This window comes from Natrix helvetica, assembly GCF_964273705.1.
Source record: "Natrix helvetica genome assembly, chromosome: 1".
Classification (NCBI taxonomy): domain Eukaryota; kingdom Metazoa; phylum Chordata; class Lepidosauria; order Squamata; family Natricidae; genus Natrix; species Natrix helvetica.
The window spans coordinates 277,340,135-277,364,161 of record NC_138548.1 but is presented as its reverse complement, the minus strand read 5'-3'; the positions used below and the strand labels follow the sequence as shown (position 1 = coordinate 277,364,161).

Below are 24,027 nucleotides of genomic sequence, written 5' to 3'. Positions count from 1 at the left end.
CTCCTTCCCCCCCCCACTCCCTTCTAGCACTGATGATATCATGTTACCTAGGCATTTTTTGCATCGGGCGAGCCTGGGATCCTTGCATGGGGAATGGGATCACGTGTGCAGGAGGCTCCTCAGCACCAGCCTCAGATCAGCGCAGCCACGGTCCCCTTCCCCTGCACACATAGTCCCATTCCCCTCCTTCCTGAGCCAACATGAAGGGGACCGTGATGTTGATCTGAGGCTGATGCTGAGGAGCCTCCTGCACATGTGGTCCCATTCCCCTTGCAAGGATCCCGGGCTCGCCCGCTGCAAAAAATGGCGAGATTGGAGCACTTGGGGCTGCTGCTGTGATGTCCAGGGAGGCTAAACCAAGCCGCGCGCCTCTCCCAGCCACTTTTGCGGCTTCCGGGAGTAATTTTTTTTTTATTTTCATGATGAGAGCGGTGAGGCTCTGCCTCCCCTGCCTCCCCTGACTGCACATCACTGGGCCGGTTCGAATGGGATTTGGAACCCACTACCGCTGTTGTCAGACTTCCATGGTGTCATGTAGAAATCCTAGGAGTTTGTCTGAGCCAAGCTTGGTTGAAGTTTGGCTGATGCAATGTCTTTAGGAGATTGTGCAATGTAGTGAGCTCTGCTGATAGTGGGTTAATCCTATTATGTCCTGGAGAGTCATGTCTTAATCCCACCACCCTGAAGACGAAGGCCTTTTGTTTTGTAGATAGGCTGGTCCAGTCCAGCTGGGGCTATTAAGAAAGACTTGAGGGCTGCTTTCTGTCTTTAAAAACACGTTTCTCTTTTAGGGAAATAGAATATGCTGTCTTTTTAAATATTTTCAAAATATTTCATTCTTCTAGGAGAGGTGGCTTCCCTGAATAGTAATCTGATTATCACCAATAACCAATCAGTTTAGAAACCAAAGATAATAGATTTTCAATTGATTAATACTGTTTTTCTCCATTTTTAATAATACACGATGGACAAAATCAGCAATAGTTTATCTGGACTATATATATGGAGGTCATCTTAAGTTTTCATCTAGTTCCATATGAGGCCCTTCAACATCTGAAATACGTACTCTCCATTCTCCATTCATGTCAACAGAAATAGAAATCAGGGTCAGCATGGATGTGAATAGGGTGGGATTTTAACAAAAAACTGAACCGGTTTTGAGGTATTAATATGGGAAGGGTTTTTTTTTCCTTTTAACTAAGATGTGATTATTTCAGGGCTTTTGCTACTGTTTTTCTTTGTTTACATCTCAACATGGAAGAAAACTGCTTTATATTTCATCAGTCTGAGGGAGGCCAAAGTTTACAAAAAAGGGGAATTCAGGAGCCACAAGCATTTCAGGAACCACAAATTGCCCATCACGTACATTCTGAAAAGCACGGGTGATGGAAGATTTTTTTTTTTTCATCGCCAGAAGCAGCAATATGACACAGAGAAATTCAGTAAAATATAGCACTTTCTATTAAGGAAAACAAGCCACCACTTTTCAGTGGAGAGTTAGTATTACCTAAAAATAATCCTTAAAGCTCTACCTGTAGTAGAACATCAAAGGAACAGCAGAATTATGTGTTTGTTTGTTTGTTTATCTGTCTATTTATATCCCACTTTTATTATTTTTACAAATAACTCAAGGTGAAGAAAATATCCAACATACTTTCCTCCTCCTCTTTTCCCCACAACAACCACCCTGTTAGGTAGGCTGGCCTGAGAGTGAGTGGCGCAAGGTTACCCAGTTGGCTTTCATGGTTAAGGTGGACTCTTGCATTCTAACCTGGTACCTTAACCACTACCTTAAACTGGCTGTCTGAAGAATATACTTCAGTAGTACCAAATCACTTCAACAAATTACTTTTTAGGCTTTATTAATTGCTATATGCCAGGGGTGTCCTAACTTGGGAACTTTAAGACTTGTGGACTTCAACTCCAAGAATTCCCCAGCCAGCATGAGTTGAAGTCCACAAGTCTTAAAGTTCCCAAGTTTGGACACCCCTGCTATATGCCATAGGTATATCCTTTTCATCCACCTTCTCTCATCACTATTCAATATAGGACAATACAACACTGGAGGAAGGAAATAAAGAAATAAAATAATAAGGTTTCCATTTCATTGGGGAGAGTAGTGAAGGGACCATCAAAGAACATCAGCTATGGTTAACTTACAATCCTTGCAGGTTCAGGTGCACGGTGAGCAAGACAACAGCAAGACATTATCAGTTTTGGCTAAGCTAAGGCAATCGACCCCAAAATATGTATACCACCCACAGCTGAAATGTTAGAAATGTCAGAATGCCCTTGCAGAAATAGTGTGCATGTTCGGATTTCATTAAACATGCATTGCAAAGTCTTGAAAAACAGATGGGCTGGGATCTGGAAAACAGCATGATAAACAAGTAAGATACTTCAAGTCACATGAATTTACATTAGGGAGAAAAGACAGGAATGGACTCCTACAGCAATGTTTATGTAAAATTCCACTTTTAGTCACTTTTCTATAAGTCAGAAAAAGGCCACAAGAATTGCCAATCATTCCATCTACATGCAGTCAAAACTGATTTTGAACTGGGAGAATTGGAGCATATTGCATAAGCCAAACAGAACCAGGAAATAAACAATGTACAAATCTTAGATGAAACTTCTGACCTCTAGTGGTTCCACGTAGTTTCCGCTTAGCATTCCTGTAACCAAAGCAGTAAAAAGGGAAGTGACTATTCTGGAACAGAGGTTAAAAAGCACATCAAAAGGAAATAGTAAGAAAGTGGTAATGAATCAGATGTGGAGAAAGTCGGTGTGATGCGCCACCTCACCGACAACACTTGTGGTTTATAACATAGGAAATGAAACTACCAATCATATTGACAGAAAAGAAAAGTGCAGGAGACAGGCTAATGGGTGCGCATGGTTGGGTGGGCAGACTCAAGCCATTTCCCATTTTCTGCCGCAGATGTTCTGAGGGAGTTTTACTAAGATGCTAGAGACTCACTGCATTAAAGAAGAACACTTGATGAAGTGGCCAACTCACATGAGATCGGAGGTTTCCCACCCACCACCAATAATAACAACGAGTAGATAATAATAGCAACAGTGTGTTAGTGAGCTATCTCCACAGGATGCTGCTCAAAGCCACCATTAAAACAACTTTCTTCTGGGTATTACTTTCCAAGACTCATTGTGCTCAAAATGGTTGCTCATAAGCAGGGTTGGGTTTGTTTGTTTGTTTTTAAGTGTCAATTTCAGAGATGAATGTTACAAGCATTTGAAGTGCATTGTCTGTTCTTCAAAATTGACTATCACTTTGGAAATGAAATGAAAAAGAAAGGACAAGCTTATACCAAGGTAATTGATTTATAAAAGAAGTTTTGGTCATAAATTAATTTACTTGTTATTAAAACCTCCATCACGTTGTTGAAATATCGCCTTGTCCCAAAATTAAGAAAATGCAGCAATCCAGATTGTCTAGATTTAATAATATATTAAAGGTCGAGCTAGTCCCATACTTTTGGGATATATGTGTTAATTTCAACAAGTGACACTCATTTAAGATCCATAGTGGCACAGTGGTTTGAATCAGTAGTGGGTTTCCATTTTTATTACTACCGGTTCGCTCGTGCATGCGCAGAGGCTTTGCACATGCGCAGAAGTGTCCGGGCGGGTAAGGGAAGCTTCCTGCTGCCGCTACTACTGGTTCGCCCAATCTGGGCCAAATTGGGAGCAACCCACTTCTGGTTTGAATGCAATATTGCAGGCTAACTCTGTCTATACCTTGAAGTTCGATCCTGAAGGGGCCTCAAGTTTGACTCCACCTTCCGTGCGTCCGTGCGTGTGTGGGAGTGTGGGTGTGTGTGCATGTGTGTGTGTAGGGCAGAGAGAGAGGGCTTGACCCAAGGTCACCTGACTGGCTATTTGCCTCAGATGTGACCTCTCCTGGTTTCTAGCTCAGAGCCTTTGATAACCATTGTGCCAAACAACATTATATTCTAAACTTCTATGTGAAGGTGGCATTTCATCCTTTCATCCCAACCCATTAAAAAGTTGGCAGATGCTTAAAGATTCAGAAGCTGCCAGGACGAAAGGATGGGAACAGCTTATAGTTATTTAGCACAAGCAGCTGCAGGACTTTTATTCAAAGAACACATATTTTTTCATTATATAATGGCTATATTTTTTCCACACTTGTTGACAGAGTTTTCAATTTGTTTGGTCCAGGAAAGGGAAACACAATTTTTAAAAGTATAACAAAAAGTGGCAAAAATAAATAGGATGTGTCTTCCTTCTTCTTTCAAAAATATGTGCTATATGTGGAAACGTTTTACAGGAACTTTAATAAAATTTTGATTCCAGGAAATGAAATGGAATAATGAAATGAAACCGGGAAGTTTGCTAATCTCTGCTGCTGTTTATTCCATTGCAGATTTTTCTTACTTTCTTGGTTCTAGCTGCAATTATTATTATTAACCTTATTTTTAAAAGGACTAACAGATTTAAACAGTATGGTGGTTATGCCTCAGTATTATTACTGGGAAAGCACTATTATCCTTATGTTGTGATCTAAAGATAGACCATTTTATAGACCATTTATGATCAAAGATGCTGGACCAGATGGACTGCCTTGTCTGGGAATTTTAGGAATAATAGCCTCAAAACATATGAAATATATTAAGTCGGGAAAGGCATTTGAACTGATACAGGTAGGATGTTATATTCTTGATGTTTCTGGGGATTTGAGATGCTTCAAAAATGTGTCAACTCTGAGTCATGCTAGAAGAAATTATATCCTTATAACTATTGTTCATAGGGCATTTCTTGTGATTTTGCAACTCGGTTCTATTGTGTCAACTTTGCTGAAGTGTCTCATGCACGCTTTCATCATACTGAAAAATTCCAAGTATGAATAAGAGTCTCTTTGCTCTAAAGTTCTGTGACTTATAAGTAATTTGGTCCAAGTAAGAAGCTTGACAAATATTACCTCCCTGATATCATACAATTTAGTATTTGTGAGGATTCCTTGCCAGTACAGTGTCTTTGAGCAGTATAGATTAATATTTATAGGAATTCCTTATTATTCTCTCACCCAGAATCATAGCGTACCCAGTCACGAATATAGCTGTTGTTCAGAATAATCTAAAGCAAACAATTATCAGTGTTTACATTTAATTACTTAGTACAAGGAAGCGAATGATTCTGAAATAATTTTAGTGCTTCCAAGAAAGAGATCTGAAGTATTTTAAATTCTTATTGTAAACAATCCTGTTGACTTCCTTGGAAGATACATACTGGGTAAATGATCTTTTCCTGTCAGATTTAAATAAACATATTTAAATATGTTTACACATTTACTTAAAATAAAATGATTTTCCCTGCTTAGAACTTCTAAAGAACATTCTGAGAATATTTTGGATCACTGACTTCTGACAGGAAACAATGATATAAATTCACATTGGAAGTTCTCTTACAACAATTGAATTTATCTGACTCAAGACTTCTACCAGAAATCTTCTCCCACCTTATATAGAAATGCCAGGATCAATTGGTAACTCCCAGAACACATAAACACTGGGTTATAAACTTTTCACACCAAGATCATTGTCCTTCATCCTTCAGTCTCGAAAGACTATGGCATCGTGCTCTGGAAAGAGTTCCTAAAACAGCATCTGGTGTGGCTAAAAAGGCCAATTCGAGAGTGGCAATCCCTTCTACACTGAGGGCAGATTCATTCTGTCCCATGCCCAGCCCTCTGATTTCGCTGGTTCCGGGACTGCCTCTTTGCCTCGGCCTGCTGAACAAGTGTCTCTTCGAATTGGAGAAGGCCATGCAGCGTCTTTAGCCTCCAAGCTGAATGATCAGAGGGCAAGTTTTCCCAGCTGTTAATGTCCATTCCCAAGGAGCCCTCATGCAGATATCCTTATATCGCAGCTGTGGTCTTCCTCTGGGGCGCTTTCCCTGCACTAATTCTCCATACAGGAGATCTTTTGGGATCCGACCATTAGCCATTCTCACGACATGCCCAAACCAGCATAGATGTCACTGTTTCAATAATGTATATATGTTAGTCCTACCAGGTGATGCCAAGAACACGTCAGAGACAGCGCATATGAAAGGTGTTCAACTTTCTCTCCTGCCATGCGTAAAGGGTCCAGGATACCTAATATAGAACTGCAAGGATCAATTGGTAACTTCCAGAACACAAAAACGCTGGGTTATAAACTTTTCACACCAAGATAATATGTGTATTTCACTACGCAGTCTCTGTGTATCAAAGTGAAGAGGGGAACAAAACTACGTGTAGATAAACTTGAGAGAACAAAAGGAAAAAAAGATAAGTCCTATGCAGATCTTCACCAGGAAGGACTGCTTCAAAGGGATCTTTGCTTTCCAAGAGGAATGTCTAATGCGTGTGTGTCAAACTTGCAGTGTCATGTTACCGTCACAGGACGTTTTGTGACGTTTTCCCCATTTGCGGAGCTGGGGTGGGTGTGGGCTGCGCATGTCGCATCTGGCCTGTGGGCCGCTAGTTTGACACCCCTGGTCTAATGTTCTGCACATTCTGCCCATTTAAACATATTCTACTGTTCTCATCCGATGACCATTCCTCCATCCATAGATAATTATTTGGGAGAAACCTCTTGCTATCCTATCAGTAAGGGCTGCACTGCAGTTAGATGTTCACCTTAAAAGGTGAGGTCTCAACCTAAAGCATCACACAAATGGGCTAAGAAAATACCAACTTGCTCAAGGAAACCTTGTGTCTCCAGGTGATAATACCTAAGCAGTGGTGAAATCTAAAAAAAATTCCTACTAGTTCTGTGGACATGGCTTGGTGCGGGTCATGTGACTGGGTGGATGTGGATATATAGTCATGTGACGGGGTGTGTGTCAAAAGACAGAAACTCAGAAATGTCCTGCTGGAGCCGGAGGTTGGACTAGATGACCTCCAGATCCCTTCCAGCCTTGGATTGCTGTGTTTTTTCAAGGTATCTTCTGAAGCTGCGTCTAGTGCCAGGTTTGTGGTCCATCCTCCCTCTCCTTTTTCCCTCCCTCTCCTCTCTCTCATTCAAAACACCCTCCTCCCCGCACTTTTTAAAGCATTTTTTCCCTGCCTATTCGCTCGAACTGGCATGGGAAAAATACTTTAAAAGGGGGGGGGGGAGGAAAGATTCCAACGATCGCGCGGCTCACAGCTGAGCCACACGATCCTCGGAAGCTTTTTTTTTTACTACCGGTTCAGCAGGTAAGCAACTGAGGTGTTCTTAAAAAATATAGATAATACAAATTCATATTCCTGATATGCATTTCCCCCCTTTATTCATAAATAGCTCTACACCATTACTTGAAGAATGGCGATCAAAACAGCTATCACAGTTAAAGCCCTGTTCTTCTCTATGTGCATGTGAAATTGATACAGGAGCAAGAGGGATGAGACTTCGATGTTTGAAATAATTCTAGATTATGCCTTTTTTTAACCAACAATCTGCCACTCTGAATAAAATAAGACAATGTTAACAACTAGCAGTCAAAGGGACAAACTTGTATTTATTGCACAAAGTTCCCCTAAAACTGGGAACAGTTATTATAATACAAGTGCACATCTTGAGATATGTATATACATTTGTGTATGTGTGTGTGTATGTATATAGTATATACATACATACATACATACACACAAACACATATATATTACAGAAAAACACAAAAGATAACGATTATGTACATTTTATCCAGCATATAACACATACCACCATTTACATAATTTAGAGAAGACTGAAAACAAGACAATTAAAACCCTTTTTTAAAAAACAAATCTGTTTTTAACTCAAACAGATTTTAAAAGGCTACATTGAAAAATCATGTTTCAGATTCCCCCTTCCCTTTGTTTTTTTAAACAATCTTGCATAATTTGCAAGTTAACAGAAATAAATTTGTTAGCATTTATGTGCAATATACTTAAATATTTTCAGCCTTAAAATTAAGACATATTAATGGGCATTAGAAATATTGCAAAAATCAAGATTAGTCTTGTACATACATTGTTCTGAACAGCATGATATGAGGTCAATGCTACAGCGCTGTTATACTTCCCTTAGAAAAAAAAATTAAAATCCAGATAAATCTATGCAGTACCTTGATATTTCATGTACCATATACAAGTTATCAGTCACAAGAAAGCATGCTCTCATGCCATACCTTTTGCACAGTAACTTCCCATTATATAATTAGAATGAGTAATGACATCATTTAAAAAACCCAATTCAACCAAATGCTTGGAATTGAAGGATAATGTTTAATTATATAATATTTTTGGAGAAATTCATCAATGGTAACACATTACTTGAAGGAATTGCCAAAGTTTCTTGTTAATCCAGTGCTTTTCAACCTTCACAGCTTGAAGATGAGTGGACTTCAGCTTCCAAACTGGCTGGTGAATTCTGGGAGTTAAACTCCAGACATCTTCAAGTTGCCAAGGTTGAGAAACACCGGCATCTACAAGCTTTTAAAATTGCCAGTGAACATATAAATTCACTGCTAGTGGGAAAACTTTCCACTTAGAGGTCCTGCTTAGAGTTCATCCAGGAAACCGTGTAAATGGATGCCTTCAAATCACCAATAGCCACCATCAAGAAAGATAACAGAATAACTACATACGCAGCTGTCACACAATGCAGGAACACAGAAGGAACAAATAAGCAAATTCTTTGCTCCAACAAGATTTCCTGTATTTTACAACATGAAAATAGCATACCAGAATATTTTAAATCCACTTGTACTGTACAAACGCCTCTGCAGCTGAGAACAGAAGCCCTAAGAGGAACAGGAGAGCTGTAAGGCCAGGCAATACAGCTGCAATCAACAGCTTAATTTCTCAATACCACAGGAGGAAAACTAAGATGGAATATCATTTGGGATTCTATCTTTAATTTGGAAATTAGATGACCAATTGTTAAAGGCAATCTATATGTGGCAAGAGCAGATTGCCCTAGCTTTACATGTGAATCACACAGGACCACTTTTAGATATGCAGACGATTGCTTCGTCTTCTACCATTTTGAGTAATCATGACCTTCAGAATAATGGAGGAAAGAAAATTGACTGGAGATAACAAAAGCTTACAGTATAAACTGTCCTATCCTTTTGCAAAAAAAATGTAAGTTACAGAATATCTGCCATGAAGCTAAAGTGTGGAAACCCTTGTGGGACTTAAACATTTGAGTTAAAATTATGGTTTTCAGTACTGCAGACTTTTATCAGCACGTCCAACACATTCATCACTTTTTTCCACGTGAAAATCCTTGAAACCTGCACAATCCTTTACTAAACATGTTCAAGGTGATTGTCTGCAAGATATATGAGGGTGAGGGGTGGGAGACAGATTTATGTTCAAACTGGAATGCAAATTATTTCTCGGTTGGGAAGAACCATAGAAAATATTATAAATCAAGTGTCCTTGACTATTGAAAAACCCTTTTCCCTGTCATAGTTGTAGCTTCTGTTTTCGGGCAGACTTTTAGATCCCATTTTTTTTTAAAAAAATCAAATTTTAGCACAATTATAATGTAGCACCTGATGAGAATCACTTAAAAATCTAACCATAATTTATTTTTGCCCCAATTTCCTTCTATTAAGATATGAGAAACAATTGAGCCCATGCTTGCTGTTCTCTGGGGTTACCTTAAGGACCAACCCCAGGTTTAATTAATTTTAACTACAAAAGGCAAGTCTATGTCCACTTAATTCTAATGTTAAGTGCAGTCATTAGTGAGTGACATCTGTATTAAAATCAGCCTGAACTCTCAGGGTTCACATTGCTTACTGGGGAGACAGCCTGATTTGCAAAGTTTTTTAATCTTTCCATTTGTTCTAAAACGAAAAACAATGGCCCGAAAAGTTAAATACTAAACCCACCCACTTGCTTATGCCTACCACTGCAAAGGGCCAGCAGGCTGAATGCTAATTTATGAATGCACTGTTAGCTAATGTGTAGGGATGAATTTTTATACCCCAAAAAAATATTGCTAGAATTTTTAAATGTTTGGAAAGCTTAGGGCATGTGCAACAGGTAAGTGAAAGGGGAGGCCACATTTATCTATGTGGTCTGATGGAAATTGAATATTGTTTTATATGGATTTCTATTCACTTCTCAAGTATGTTACTAAAACTGATCCTTGACTGTCAAGGAACAAGTATTTGTAACGTGGAAGAATAGTCTGTACATATTATTATGACTTTAATTATTTTATCATATACTGTATTCAAATAAAAACTGAATTCTTACTCATTTTTAACAGTTTTTTTCTGTAATATTAGCCCCAATACTGCCTATTGCGGCAAGTATTTGAAAATAAGTGAAAATGAAAGTGAAAAATAAGTGAAAATGAAAAAGAAACTTAGTAAACCTTGCTTTGTAAGGTAGTTATTTGGTCCAATTAAAAAAAAAAAACTAAAACAACAAATGCTGGAGAAGCAATCAAGCAGTAAGAAATGGGGAAGCAGGGATCTTTTAACAAGTGATAAGATTTTACTAGAGAAAATAGTTATAGGCTCTGTCTAATTATTATTTAAAATTTTAATAGACTGCACAGGCTACTGTGCAATAAAATTAATGATTATTTGTAAAGCTATACCTTCTCCAGTTTAAACTGTTTTAAAGTTCCCAGATGAATCTAAAAAGTAGGATGGGGTTTCCTCCTATTACTATTGATGTCACAGACCTAATACAGTCATAACACATAGCAATAGTGTTATCAAAGTAGCTCCAGAAGAACTGTTTTTATTATGGACAAGGGCAATGTGAGCATACCTTGTGATATGCTTTCCAGCAAAGGCAAGGAGGAAAGACTCTAGCAATCTTCAAAAATAGACCAAAAGAAAAAAAAAGTCAACAGCTTCATGTTTGTATGAATTAGGAAAAAATGTGTTTTGAGTTCAACTGAATCAAAATATCACAAAATAGAGCAATTTGCTATGTTGTTGATGCTTGACTACATACAGGGGAAAGTATTTAAATGTTTTAAATGCCATTTCCCCTTATTTAATTCGAGGTAGTAAAAATGATTCAAAATAATCATCCCCAAATTAAAAACTACTACATGTTTTGGAACTACAACTCCCCAAAAATCCATGTTGACAGAGAATTCTTAGAATTCTAGCTGCAAGACATCTAGAGGGCTTTTCACACTGATTTACAATATTTATAATTTACAGGTCCCATACTAGAATTCTTTACTGCTTAATCATGACCAAAATGATAGCATAGGATGAAAGGGGATGGCATAGTTTGCCTTTTCTTTTCTATATTCCCACTCCATACTTCCAGGTCTTCCCCCAAAGACTGTAAGTGGGCACAGAGTGATTGCCAGAGGACACAATTGGATAGAACTTGTAAATCTCATTAAACTTCCTGGGACTTACTTCAAAGCAAACATGCATATGATTAGATTGTAAACCAGTTCTTAATAAACAGGTTAGAAAAGTGATCTCATCAGAATGGCCTAAGAATTAATACCATGTAAACAAATTGAATTTTAAGGCTTAAAATTTGTCAGGATAGTTAAAGAATTTAGCAGAGTTTTAATTCTATTACAGAAATTGTGTAATTTCTAAGGTATAAATTCTCAATAATTCATTCTCTTCTGAATTTTTTGAAAAATACACTGAAATTAATGGAACACCAATATGTAATAAAGCTCTTACAACATCCTCTTTAAAAAAAAGAAAAAGTTTTAACAGCACCTGGTTTTTCTCTAGCATCCCAAATCAAGCATGATCAAAAGGGGAAGAAATTCTTGTTAAAAACCTAACAAAATATTACAGAACATTTGTTCAGCTTTTTCCTTTTTTTAAAATAAAAAAACAAATATTTGTTTTCTGTAATCTTTAAACAGTAGTATTATCATCAGAGCATAACAAGCATAATGTCAATTTTGCACCCAAATGGGGATACGATGTGTGTGTGTGTGTTTGTACATACATACATACACACACACACACATATCTAAATATGAATGTGTGTGTGTGTGTGTGTATATGTATGTATGTATGTGTGTGTATACATACATACATACATACATACATATATACACACACACACAGATATACATACATACCCACATTCATATTTATTCACTCATTCTCAATCAATATCAAGCATTCATACAAATATTACACCCAGGCCTCCTCCTATGGAAAGAATTGCACACTACCTTCCCAACTCCTACCTGCCATTAACAATTAATTTCTGCACCCCTGACACAGTTGAATTGGTTACAATCCAACTGCCTTTATCAAATAAACGTTGTGTTGTACTTCTAATGCAGTTGAATTGGTTACAAAAAGAGTTACGAAAAGATTCATTGGCTTCAAACATTAGCTGGTTCCAATCCCTTGTACAAGCACCAACAGCACTTTGGAGGTCACAAAGGAGTTCTTCATTCTGGTGATCCTGTAATTCAACAGTCTGCAGTTACAATCATTTTGGCAATCCTTGTCCAAACCATGTACAGTACTCCAAGCTCTAGTGTCTTCTTTAGTCATCTGGATCTCTGTTCCATTGGTTGGTTGGTTGATTTTTAAATGAATAGGCAAGGAAAAGAAGGGGAACATGTTTGTACATTTATGTGTTCACTTGCAGAGGCACATTATCAAGCTGGCAGGTTGTTCAAGTCACTTGCCTGCAAGCAAGAATGAGTCTGGAAAATGGAAGTTCATGTCTGTTTCCTTGTTTTCCGTTTTATAAAAATAGAATTATTGTCTTTGCCCTTTTGGTGTTTTAGAGAAGAATCTGGGCAACATATGGAGAGTGGGTGCTTGCTACAGCTGCCAATAAAGGGAGGTCACTGGATTCAATCCTACAAGACAAAGAAATATTATCAACAACCACCCTGACTTGAAAAGTTCTGAAGCTCATTATAATTTTATCCTGTAAAAGTACTTCTAGTTAGTTTATTAAAACATAAACAGCCTGTTTATATGAACTGTCAATGTACTTTAAATATATTAGAGTAACCTCTGGATGTTACTGTAATTAAAGAATGCAAACACTTATTTCATAAATACATATGATGGGACTGATGGTCACAAGAAGCAATTTCCCCCAGGACTCCAAATCTGTTGTCAGAAATCTGACAACAGATTTGCTTTCTAAAGATTTAATTGTTTCAGCTGTCTTGGAAATCAAAAGTGGATGGATGAAATTCTGATCATTTTCAAGTACACAATTTTTGATCACTGGTTTAAATTTGGAATGCTTTCTTAAAATTAGATATGAATAAATAGGAACCCAAGAAAAAGGAAAGCATAAACTAAGAAAATATGTCCTTTGTATTGGCCTTCTTTTATATGCTGCCTACAAATATAACTCTAAGGACTGGTTTTATAGTAGATTCTTATACTGCATAAGAACAACATATTGAGATATACCATACATATAAACTTTTGTTCTTCCAAAAATTACCCTGTAATTTACCAAAAGTCAGCTCTAATTGCTGCCCTTAGATAGACTCTTCTTGCTTAAAGTTATCTTTGTTTCCCACAAGAGTTAATAGCCAAGCAGCTGGTGAAACCTATCTTTCCTGCTCCAAGTAGGTTATAATTTAAACTCTGCAACTCAGTATAAATGCTTTCCTAGTAAAAAATTCTGTGTGAAAGCAAATGAGATCTGAATTGCAGATCAAGTCAGTAATGCTGTTCCCGACTATGAAACATTTGTTGCAAATAGCCCTACAAGTTGTGTATTCAAAATAAACAAGTAAGCAGGACCAAGAATTGGATAGAAAGCATACCCCAGTACTACTCCCAGTTCCTTCACATGAACCCGCATTTGGCCTTTGAGATATTCCGACAACATTTTGCTCTTAAAATACAACTCCTGCAACCGATCTTCTAGATGCATGATACACTAGGATCAAATGAAAAAAGAAACTATAACATCACAACATTGGCTGATAGGTCTTTATTGTAAGCACATACACATCTGAATATGCTTACATGTAGTTGTAATTATAATCAGTAATTAGACATTAATAGCATTAATTCTTTATAGTTGACGAAGTTTGACAGTTAACGTAACCAAAGGCAAGTCTTCCAAACAAGATTCTTGTACAGCTTTCATTAACTAGGCTTATTGAGTGAGGAAGAACAGGATACAGGAATTTCAACAACTGGATTCTTACTCATATAGAACTTGAATAATGTCTTAATGTGAAAGTTGACACTGTTTCTCTTAACAAATGTCCTGTGAAGAGGCAAAAATCCATATCTTTGCAAGTCATGGAAAACCTAGCAGCTGCCTGTTTATCAAACCATCTCCTTAATCTTTTTCAGCCTCTGAAGTAATGCTTACAGTAGGTTGCAGAGCTTAATATACCTCCTACTACTTGGGTTTTTGTCAAATTAAAAAAAAGACTAATAATAATCTTAAAATAGAAGAAAGATACTCAATGGAAAACGTTCCTGCTTTAAAACTCATCCTGCTACATATCCACAAGTATTTCTGAAATAAAGCAAAAAAAAAAAAAAAGAGTGCAGAGATAATGGATAATCTATTCTGATTTAGTTTCATGAAGATAATTTTAATTGATTGTTGACATTATTATCAGTTTTCAAAATAGCCTCTGATTGTATGCATACCATGCTCTTTAAACTTTCAAAATCAAGCATATTATAGGAAAAGTGGGAGTGTATGTGAAAGGCTTAGGAAGAAATAATGGAGAAGAGGCAAGCAATGAATAAATATTAAATTGTTGCAAAGTGACTAGTTGTGGCCACTCTGACGGATTTTGTAACATTTTTTCAGTTCAGGTTATACATTCAAATATGAAAACTAAATAGTCTGTAGTCTGCAATTTCCTGTTTAATTATCATAAGAAACAAAACCCAAGAGTGGGAGCTTTAGATGTACTGATAATTATATTTTTGGACAATAATCTCTATCTACTTCTGCTGTTCTGTTCGGAAACATCAGTCTTGGGAAACAACCAGAAGTTGAAGAATTGCTAAGTTTGCTGGGAAGTTCCAAAGTTTGTAAGAATAAGTAGAGTTTACATAAAAAAATAAATTCAACTGAAGTCAAAGGAACTAAAGATATTTTGATTTTTGGGGGAGTGGGCAAATACAGTAATGTAGCACAGTGATAGAAACCGCAGGATTCCAATTCACAGTTCAGCTGCCCAAGTACTTACAAAATTTGGAGATAAATTATGCTTATAAAGTTGAAGAGTGGAATGAAGCAGGTTGGAGACAAGGTTAGAGACTAGTACATCTTTCCCAAGTTTGTTGTCGATGATTCGTCTCTGGCTACTGGCCACTTGCACTGTCCATTTATCAGTATCTGCGATAATGCAGACAGCTTCTGCAATTGGTTCATCCAGAACAGGATGCTAGAAGTCAAACAGATACATGCCATTTAACACATGTGACTTTGGTATTAAAGATATTATAGCCAACAACCAATGGTGTAGGAGAACTTTCTCAGTAAACTTGCTTTGAGAATGAAAATCTCAAAATAATTTAGAATCAGAGGTCAAACAGTGTATCAGCAACAGCAGAGATGCAGTGTTTTGAGAAAAGCTGCAATTCCACGAGAGGCAGTATCTAATTTAATGAAACAAACTCTTAGTATATTCACTGTAAACTGTAGACACGGGCTATAAGCAAATACAAAAGTCAGTCTACACATTCAAGGCAACTTGGAATTTTGAAGTTCAGCAACAGTTCCAGATCTCATTTTCAAGAAGAGGTTCACATACAAGCTCTGAAACTTGTTTAAAGATCTCTTTCTCTTCCTTTGTACTTTTGTGCAAGAGTGCTTCGGTTTACATCAACTGAAGTGATGTAGATCAAAAGCGCCTTAGAATGGTTCTATCTTTTTTTTTTCAATTTGCAAATGAAGCTGTCTAAGGATGTCATCTTCCAATTCATATTGTGAAATTGTGAAGTTGTAGCCACAAGCCTGCTTAAGCACAAACACCAGCAGAGGGAGCAAAAGAGAAGCACTTGTAAAATAATGAGTTTGTAGTAGTTCGGAAGCAGATCAAATGTACCCAAGTTGTTTACATTTGAACCACAAAAGCCTAAATGATTGAGGCCCTCAAATCAAAAAAAAATTATATCCATTCTCTCTCACAGCCAGTGTTGTGTATGGGAACATCTGTCAATGTGTAAGGAGGTCTATATACAGTATATTGTCTCATCACTCTTGGTCATTTTTGATGTTGGAAATTATACAGGTAGTCCTCAATTTATAATAGTTCTTGAGTGACTGTTCAAAGTTACAACAGCACTGAAAAAAGTAACTTGACTTGCGGCCATTGCAACATCCCCATGGTCACATGATCAGAATTCAGATGCTTGTAACTGACTCGTATTTATGACAGTTGCAGTGTCCCGGGGGCATGTGATCATCTTTTGTGACCTTCTGATTAGTAAAGTCACTAAACAACATTGTCACTAACCTAACAGTTGCGGTGATTTACAACAACTGTGCAAGATAAGTTGCAAAATAGGGCAAAATTCACTTAACAAACGGCTCAGTTAGCAATAGAAATTCTGGGCTCAATTGTGGTCATTAAATTGAGATTATCTGTAATCTGAGGGAAACATTTTTTTCCCTTTTGTTTGAAAATGAACGGAAGACACCCATTTCAAATCACAAGCCAGAAAATGATGACCTATATTTCCTGAGTAATGTTAATCTTTAGGTCACTACTGAACAGGAAGTTGTTGGACAAAAATGCAACCAGCTGCTAGCCTTACAAAGCCATTGCACATGTAAAGTTAATTTTAAGGTCATATTTAATATACATGTTCCTGTTCATAGTTCATTACTACTTGTCTACATTGGTAAAAGCAACACCATATTACACTTTTTTAGTGCCAGTAACAAGTGGAAAAATTAAATAAAAACTTAAATTCTTATTTTAAATAAGAATTCAAAATATAAATGTTCCCTTTGTAGATCAGATTATGAATCTTATGAATATAGAATTCAGTTCAAACAAAGGGCCAACCAGATGCCTCTAAAACCTTCTAAGATGGACATGAAGATGAGCTCTTTACCACCAATACCTATTAAACATAAACATTTAATCAGTGGTTACATAAATAATATCACTAAATAGTGAATGCAATAAGACTAGCCTCAAATTTGAGAATTAAATGTGACCTCAAGGAAGAGAACATCTAAAGATCCTTAGTCAAAGTTTCTTAGCCTATAATGAATAAGTCTTTTTTCTATGAAATGATAAGAATATTTTCTGAATGAGATCATGATTTTTTTAAAAAAAAGAAACTCCATGCCTGCTCTAGCAAGGCTTCAGAAATATTTCCTTTTGTTGGCTTTTGAGATATATTTCATCCGTTGAATATAGTTTAAATTACCTGCACAGCATGCGACAAATCTGACATCAAACAGTGTCTCAGTTTCTCATCATTTCCTAGTCCTTGCAAAACAAAGTCAGGTACGTAAAATGGACAGTAGCCACCTAGCAAGGACCTTCCAAAATTGGCAATACTGGGCTGGACAGAGTTCACTTCAATTAATTTTGACCTGAAAAAAAGGTATAACATGGGCATATATACTATAACTAGCACTGATTTCTCTCTACTTCACCGAAAGGTTACAGTGGGCAACTATTGCATCAACGCCACCAACATTTCACTGATTTCTATGGGACTTATACATATATAAGCTCCTATCATTTTTAAGGAGAGTTATGATTATTACAACAGCATGACTGTGTTTCCTTGAACATAGCCTAATTTTAAAATACTGCTTGTAAAATTAGACATACTCCCAATTGTCTACCTATGAAATCACCAACATGTAACATTCTTATTCTGTTTTGTGTTTTTATTCTTATTTTAACATGTTTTGTTTTCAACCGATCATAATAAAGTCTATCGTGCATAAGCATAAGATCAATTTTAGTGCAAATTGGGTCATCTTCACTGTGGATCAAGGTTAGAATATGGATTAAAGAAACTTCCAGTTGGATCATAGAATAGACTTGAGAAAACTATATAAACCTGGTTAATAATAGCCATAGTATTTTTTAAAACAACTGTCTTCCTTTAAATAACCTATCCTAAATTAGGGTTATATTCCACCAAGTGTGAAAGGTAATTAGAGACTCTTTAAATTGCAGCTTCAGTGAAATAAATATCTTTTGCATTACTGCATTTCTTAAAAGTAATGTCAAGAAAGAAATCCAGTTAAAATAATTCAATACATAGCATTTTCCCCATAGAATATGTGTTTAACCCTCACACACACACACATCTACAAGTCTAGCTACTACCTTCAAAACCACTATTTGGGAGGAATGTAGTAAATCACTGGACAGGGAAGAGGGATTGACCTTGAGGAAAAGGAGGAAGAGTCACTACCAAGACAATGGTCATATAAAAGAGGGTCGGGTCCAAGGCGGATAGTAACCTGAGACGACATCTCAGACAAGACCCTCCCTAGTCCTCACAAAGAAAAAGGAAAGGAGGGAAGAGGCAGCACATTCAGATTTGCAAGATTCTGTTATTATTACATATTCAATAAAAATATTGGCCTACAAGACTTTGGTTTCCTCGTTTGGTCTACTCTGAATCATCCAGATTTGAGAAAATCTACATTACTATAAGAAATACTACTTACCCGGGAAATGGTATGTCCTCTTCTTCTGTCCATTCTTCTTGTTCTGCCCCATAATAATTGCTGCTTGTCCTTGCAGCATCATGAGCTGCATCCTCACTTTCGCTGTCACCAAGAGCACTATCAGAACTTTCATTCCTTGGAATGTCCCAATCCACACCTGGATCAGATTTTTTTTCTAAATTCTCTCTTTCCCCATGGGGGATAAATATGGAGAGTTTTTCTCTTTGGTCCTGCTCTGAAAAACAGCTTTTACAAGTCTCTTGACGAACAGATTCCATAAACTTACAAAATTCACTAGGGGATTTGTTATTCTTTGTACTCAAAGTTTTGGGTGGAAATTCTAAGCTACTATTAGAGTCTAGAATGTCTCTTGCTGTTTCCACTGGAATATCATCTATAGTCCTGGTTACAGCAGAACCTTCTTCAGTAAAATATTCGGTAAGCAAATTTTCACTTTCTGCTCTGTAAGGATTCCAATTCTGGACCTCAATAGCAACCTGAGGGAACTTTTTGGGCACATTCTGATCTCTTTTTTGGTCCTCAAGGGTTTGATTTTCACAGTTCTGCTCAGCAGTTGTTCCTTCTTCAATCTCCATATAGCTGCTGTGCCTGGACATTTGTTCTTCAGCCATTTGACTTCGCAACTCAATATCTGAATCAGGGGACATAGAATCTCCAATGAGGAAAGTCACCTTTGTTTGAGCTTCAGCCACACTACAAGGAATTGCATGAGATGACATTTTATCGGGCGGTTTCTTCTCTACCATTGTACTTGTTGATCTCAACAGTTCAACAGGCTGATTGTCAGAATCCATCAATTCTCTATTCTGCCATAATCCACCAGTTGGTTCCAAACTGGACTCTGGCAACACACACGTTTCCACAGATGATGATCCTGTGAAGACTACTCTTTCTACCTGTATTCCTGCACAAGGCATTGGTGCTTCTTTGCATTTAACTTCAACAGACTTTTCTTGAACATGAGAAGGCTCCACACTGCTTTCACATGAAGCAGCTTTATCCATCTTTAGGCCATTCTGTGAATCTTCTTTCTCCAGTCCTGAAACAGCATCTGCTTTTTGATTAGGATTAACAGGGCATTTGCAATATTTACAACCGCAGTCAGAAGTTCTAACTTCTTCAGACTCTTGAAAGGATATATTGCTTCTGTTCTTGTGCATTGTGACGAGCACATATTCAGATTCCTCCACCTCACCTTTTGCTAGTGTTGTGGTGATGACTGTACCAGGCATTACTATGGCTTCATCCTCACCATTTTCCAAAAGATGAGTCTCTTGCAATTCCGAGCATCTTATGAAATAAGTAAGGAAATAAAGTAAACGTTGCACAAGATCTTGCCTTTTGCCAACCACAACTGTTTTTGATAGTCTTACAGGTGATCCAATGGCTCCATACAGATCTCCTGGGAAACAGAATATAAAAGCAGCATGTTGTTATTTTCAGTATGCAAAAGAATAATTGAATTATAATGGAGATCTTCTATAAAGACTAAGAGTGGACAATATTTTTCAGCTGTAAGCCAAATTGGTGCAGGGAACACAAATCTGCATACACACACACAGACACACATTGTCTATCTCACAATCATAAGCTTGCTGTTAAGGGGCACTGTCACTGTTGAAATTTATGAGAAGGCAGAGTATCTTTCTATTTCCCAACACTTAGGACAGAAATAATCACCTGGAGAAGAACCACTATGTAAGAGAAAAAAAACAACGTGGCTTTCCCATCATGAATTTGACAATGCAATTAGGAGAGAGAGAGAGGGGGGGAGGGAGAAAATCCCACCAAACCGAACTCTAAGGCTGGGCAAATCATTCAAAGTCGCTCCTTGAAGCCTGATATAGCATTTCTGAGATTATTTATAAATGTCTGGACATACATAAAAAAATGATTGATGGAGGGTACCTCTCAGAATAGTTTGCAGAGAACTCTTGGTTGCATTGGTTCTATCTCAAATTGTTACTATCAGATCATTCTGTTCTACTTGAATGACTATAGCCAAAAACTGTTCCATAGTATGTACAATATGTTGTAACTTCTCTTCAAACATCTTTTAGACATTCTTTATTTGGAACTATTTCAGATGCAGCTGTTTATCTGGTTACTACTTTATAAGAATGTACAATGGCCTTACTGTCAATTGATTCTTACTCCTGTCTTTTTTAGCTCATTTTGACCATCGCTACGGATATGGCCCAGGCATAATAAAAACAAACAAACTGGCAGCTGTCTTGAAACTTTGTATATAAAACTCCCACAGAATGTGATTTGCTTAATGCATAACAATTCCCAATCTATTAGGATCAACTGGATAAAATTCCAGAGTTTTGCACTTCAGAATTCATAATTTATCATAATGCCATTTCTGAATAAATATGCATAGAATCAGACTGTAAGAAACTTGACTAACAAACTTGGAAATACAGGTAGTCCTTGAGTTACAACAGTTTGTTTAGTGATCATTTGAAGTTACAACAGCACTGAAAAAAGTAACATGACCGTTTTTGACACTTATGACCACTGCACCATCACCATGGTCATGTGATTTACACTCGGATGCTTGATAATTGACTCACAATTATGACGGTTGCAGTGTCCCAGGGTCACCTTTTGCAACCTTCTAACAAGCAAAGTCAATGGGGAATGCAGATTCATTCAACAACTGTGTTACTAACTTAACAACTGCAGAGATTCGCTTAACAAATGTGGCAAGAAAAGCCATAAAGTTCGAATACATCTGTTTTAGCAATCAGGAATTAAACAGCTTAGCAAAAGGATATCTTGTTAATGGAAGAAATATGCTGAGGTAGTTTAAAACATACCTAATTGTGCCCATAGTGGATTGTACGGGTGACTTTTTGCCAACATGTCCACTGTCTGTGAGGAATGCTTCTCTAGAAATATTCGAATTGGTGGCTGGCCATTTGGCATGACAGTTGGAACCCAGGCCAGATGGTTTGTCAAAACTGCAGTTAGAAGAGCAGGTAAAAATCTGGATGGGAAAAAAGGCATATTCAGAAACTGAAGAACTGAAGTACAGGATTTTGAATGAATTTACTTCAGTAAAAGGAAGCCTGTAATATACAATGTCTCTTATGTAAGAGACAATTCAATTAACATTTCCAGATCAGGAAACAGGTATTTTCAAAACTCTGACACAGTATCATGTTGTGGTTTCTATTTCAAAAACGGTACTTCGGGGAACAGAATGCAGATGTTGTGTTCTACCAACACATGGAGTTTCTGAATTGTAACCACTAAATACAACCTGCTTGGATCTTTGTTTTGTTCTACAATTTTTGTAAGAAACCAATACGTGTAATGCTAATAATTTTTAAAGGCAACTAGAATTTCAAATGTACTTCTCCCCTCCATTTTTTTTCTGGAAGAGAAGATGCCTTAGAACTTTAAAAGGACTTTTGGCTTGGCCTACATCACTTTGTGCTCTTAAGTAGCACAAGAGGATCTTCAGTCAGTCACCTCTTGACTGGGTTATTGTAACATCCCTGCTGCTTCTCAAGCTGCACTGGTTGACAGCTGGCTTCCAGATGCAATTCAAGATCCTGATTATTCCTTCTAAAATCTTGCATGGGCCTGATTATGTGAGGAACTGCCTCTATCCAGATGTCTCCTGGTCCCATTAATTAAACAGTGACATCTTGGGGAACCTCAGAAGTGTCCCTTCTCAGTGATAGTTCCTGTCCTGTAGAATGATATACACCATCATCCTGAGATTTGAACTGCTCTCACCTTTTTTATTTTCCACAAATTGCTAAAGATCTGGTTGTTTTCTCAAACCTTAGTTTAAGATTGTGCTTGTTTTGCTGTTTGATTCCTTGGGTTTTGTCCCTGGCCAGTTGTCTTCCTGTTTCTTGATCTTAATTTTTTTATCGGTAAGCCACTTAAGAGTTGCCAGGGATTCAGGTGGCTTCAAAATTGAATTAACAAGTAAATAAATAGTATTCTTAAAGAAGCTTTGAAATCTGGATACAACATACCATGGAATTGCATCAGTACAACTGTCTGCCCTTTGAGTAAAGCAAATTCAAGAAACATAGAAAGCAGGAATTTCAGGAATCTTCTTTATTGTTGGAGGGTAAAATAACATCTTGAAAGTTTATCAAGATGGATTTTCTCTATGCCCCACCTTACATAAAACAAAATCATCGCTTTTATTTAACTATGTTAAAATCATAGCATAATTTATTTTGATTTCCTTCCTTGTGATTTCCTCTTTCTCATGCTGAATTTTTTTTTAAAGTTCCCCCTTAACTGTTTGTTCTTTTCTTCACCATTCCCAAGGGCAAGTCTACATTCCTTCCCCTCTCCCGCCAGCTAAGAAAATGTAGTTAACATATGATATTGGGCAGCTGGTAGCTTCCCAGCATCTAGTTACTGAGCACTTTGGAGATTATATGGTTTGGCAGTTCATCTTAAGTTTTCCTTCCTGTTTATGCAAATCTGTATTCTTTCAGTCAGCCATCAGGTCTCATTGGCTAAAATCTTTTACAGCAACATTAACTCTTTTTTTTTAAGAAACAGAATTGAACCATGACTTAAAGAGGCTGAAAAAAAGACTTAAAATATTTTATAATAGTTGTGTTTCAAGTTATTGTTGGCTATCAGGGTTGTATAGTAGTATCGATACTAAGCAACTGAGTTCTGTTTCATTTTTTTGTTGCTTTCTGTTTAGAATTGAAAATTATGCCACAATTAAAGATTTAAAATGTTAATTCAGCAGTTTAAATTTGGCTTCAAAGAGAAACTTGAAATTAGTTACCAATTGAGACAATTTTCTTTTAGGTTTCTACCCTTCACTGTCACCTGAGGGTACATTTTTAGATCCTGATAAATAGCATCCTTTATGGGTTTGAGGCATTTTAATGGGAAAAAAGGTCACTGCTATGCATGTGATCCTTAATAAACTGCTACAAGGTTTAAAAAGAAAAAAAAAGATAATATAGGAATGCTTTACTGGTTCCTGGAAGCTTGTTCCATTAGGAAAGTAAATTCCTTCATAAAGTGATGGCAGAGTTGATTCTTTTCAGGCAATCCCGACATCATCGTAAGCCAAACTGGTTCTGTAATCCGTGGCATAGTATAGAGATTGCAAATTGTTGTTCTAAATGCAAAAAAAAGACAAGATTAAGGTTACCTATATAAATGTTATATCACAAGGCTCAAAGAGGCATTTTTGTATGGGGGAAATCAAACTGTCTTTTTTTTTTATAGTCCCAATCCTGAGAAGCCTCACCTCCCTGCTTTCAGCATCTCCTGCATACTGAGGATACTAAAGCACCCCATTCAACCTTAGGACCACATCTCCTAGCCAACTTTATATATACAAGTGCTTCTCTGATATTTCTGTCTGG

The 24,027-nt window shown here is 37.1% G+C and overlaps 1 protein-coding gene across 4 annotated transcripts in view; it reads right to left on the bottom strand.

The window, feature by feature from the left end:
* The window catches only part of FNIP1 (folliculin interacting protein 1), a 543,489-nt gene that overhangs the window by 416,195 nt on the left and 103,267 nt on the right, over positions 1-24,027 (bottom strand). For 3 of the 4 annotated variants that reach the window (XM_081936540.1, XM_081936541.1, XM_081936542.1), the window contains 7 exons: positions 23,631-23,777; positions 21,478-21,647; positions 18,632-20,054; positions 17,365-17,533; positions 15,168-15,365; positions 13,770-13,885; positions 7,508-12,836 (listed from right to left, as the gene is read on the bottom strand). In XM_081936540.1, the coding sequence (XP_081792666.1) occupies positions 12,758-12,836; positions 13,770-13,885; positions 15,168-15,365; positions 17,365-17,533; positions 18,632-20,054; positions 21,478-21,647; positions 23,631-23,777 (2,302 nt within the window). In that variant the 3' untranslated portion in view covers positions 7,508-12,757. Of the gene's footprint in view, positions 1-7,507; positions 12,837-13,769; positions 13,886-15,167; positions 15,366-17,364; positions 17,534-18,631; positions 20,055-21,477; positions 21,648-23,630; positions 23,778-24,027 lie in introns of those variants that run through there. The other variant, XR_014173903.1, reaches the window with a different exon arrangement.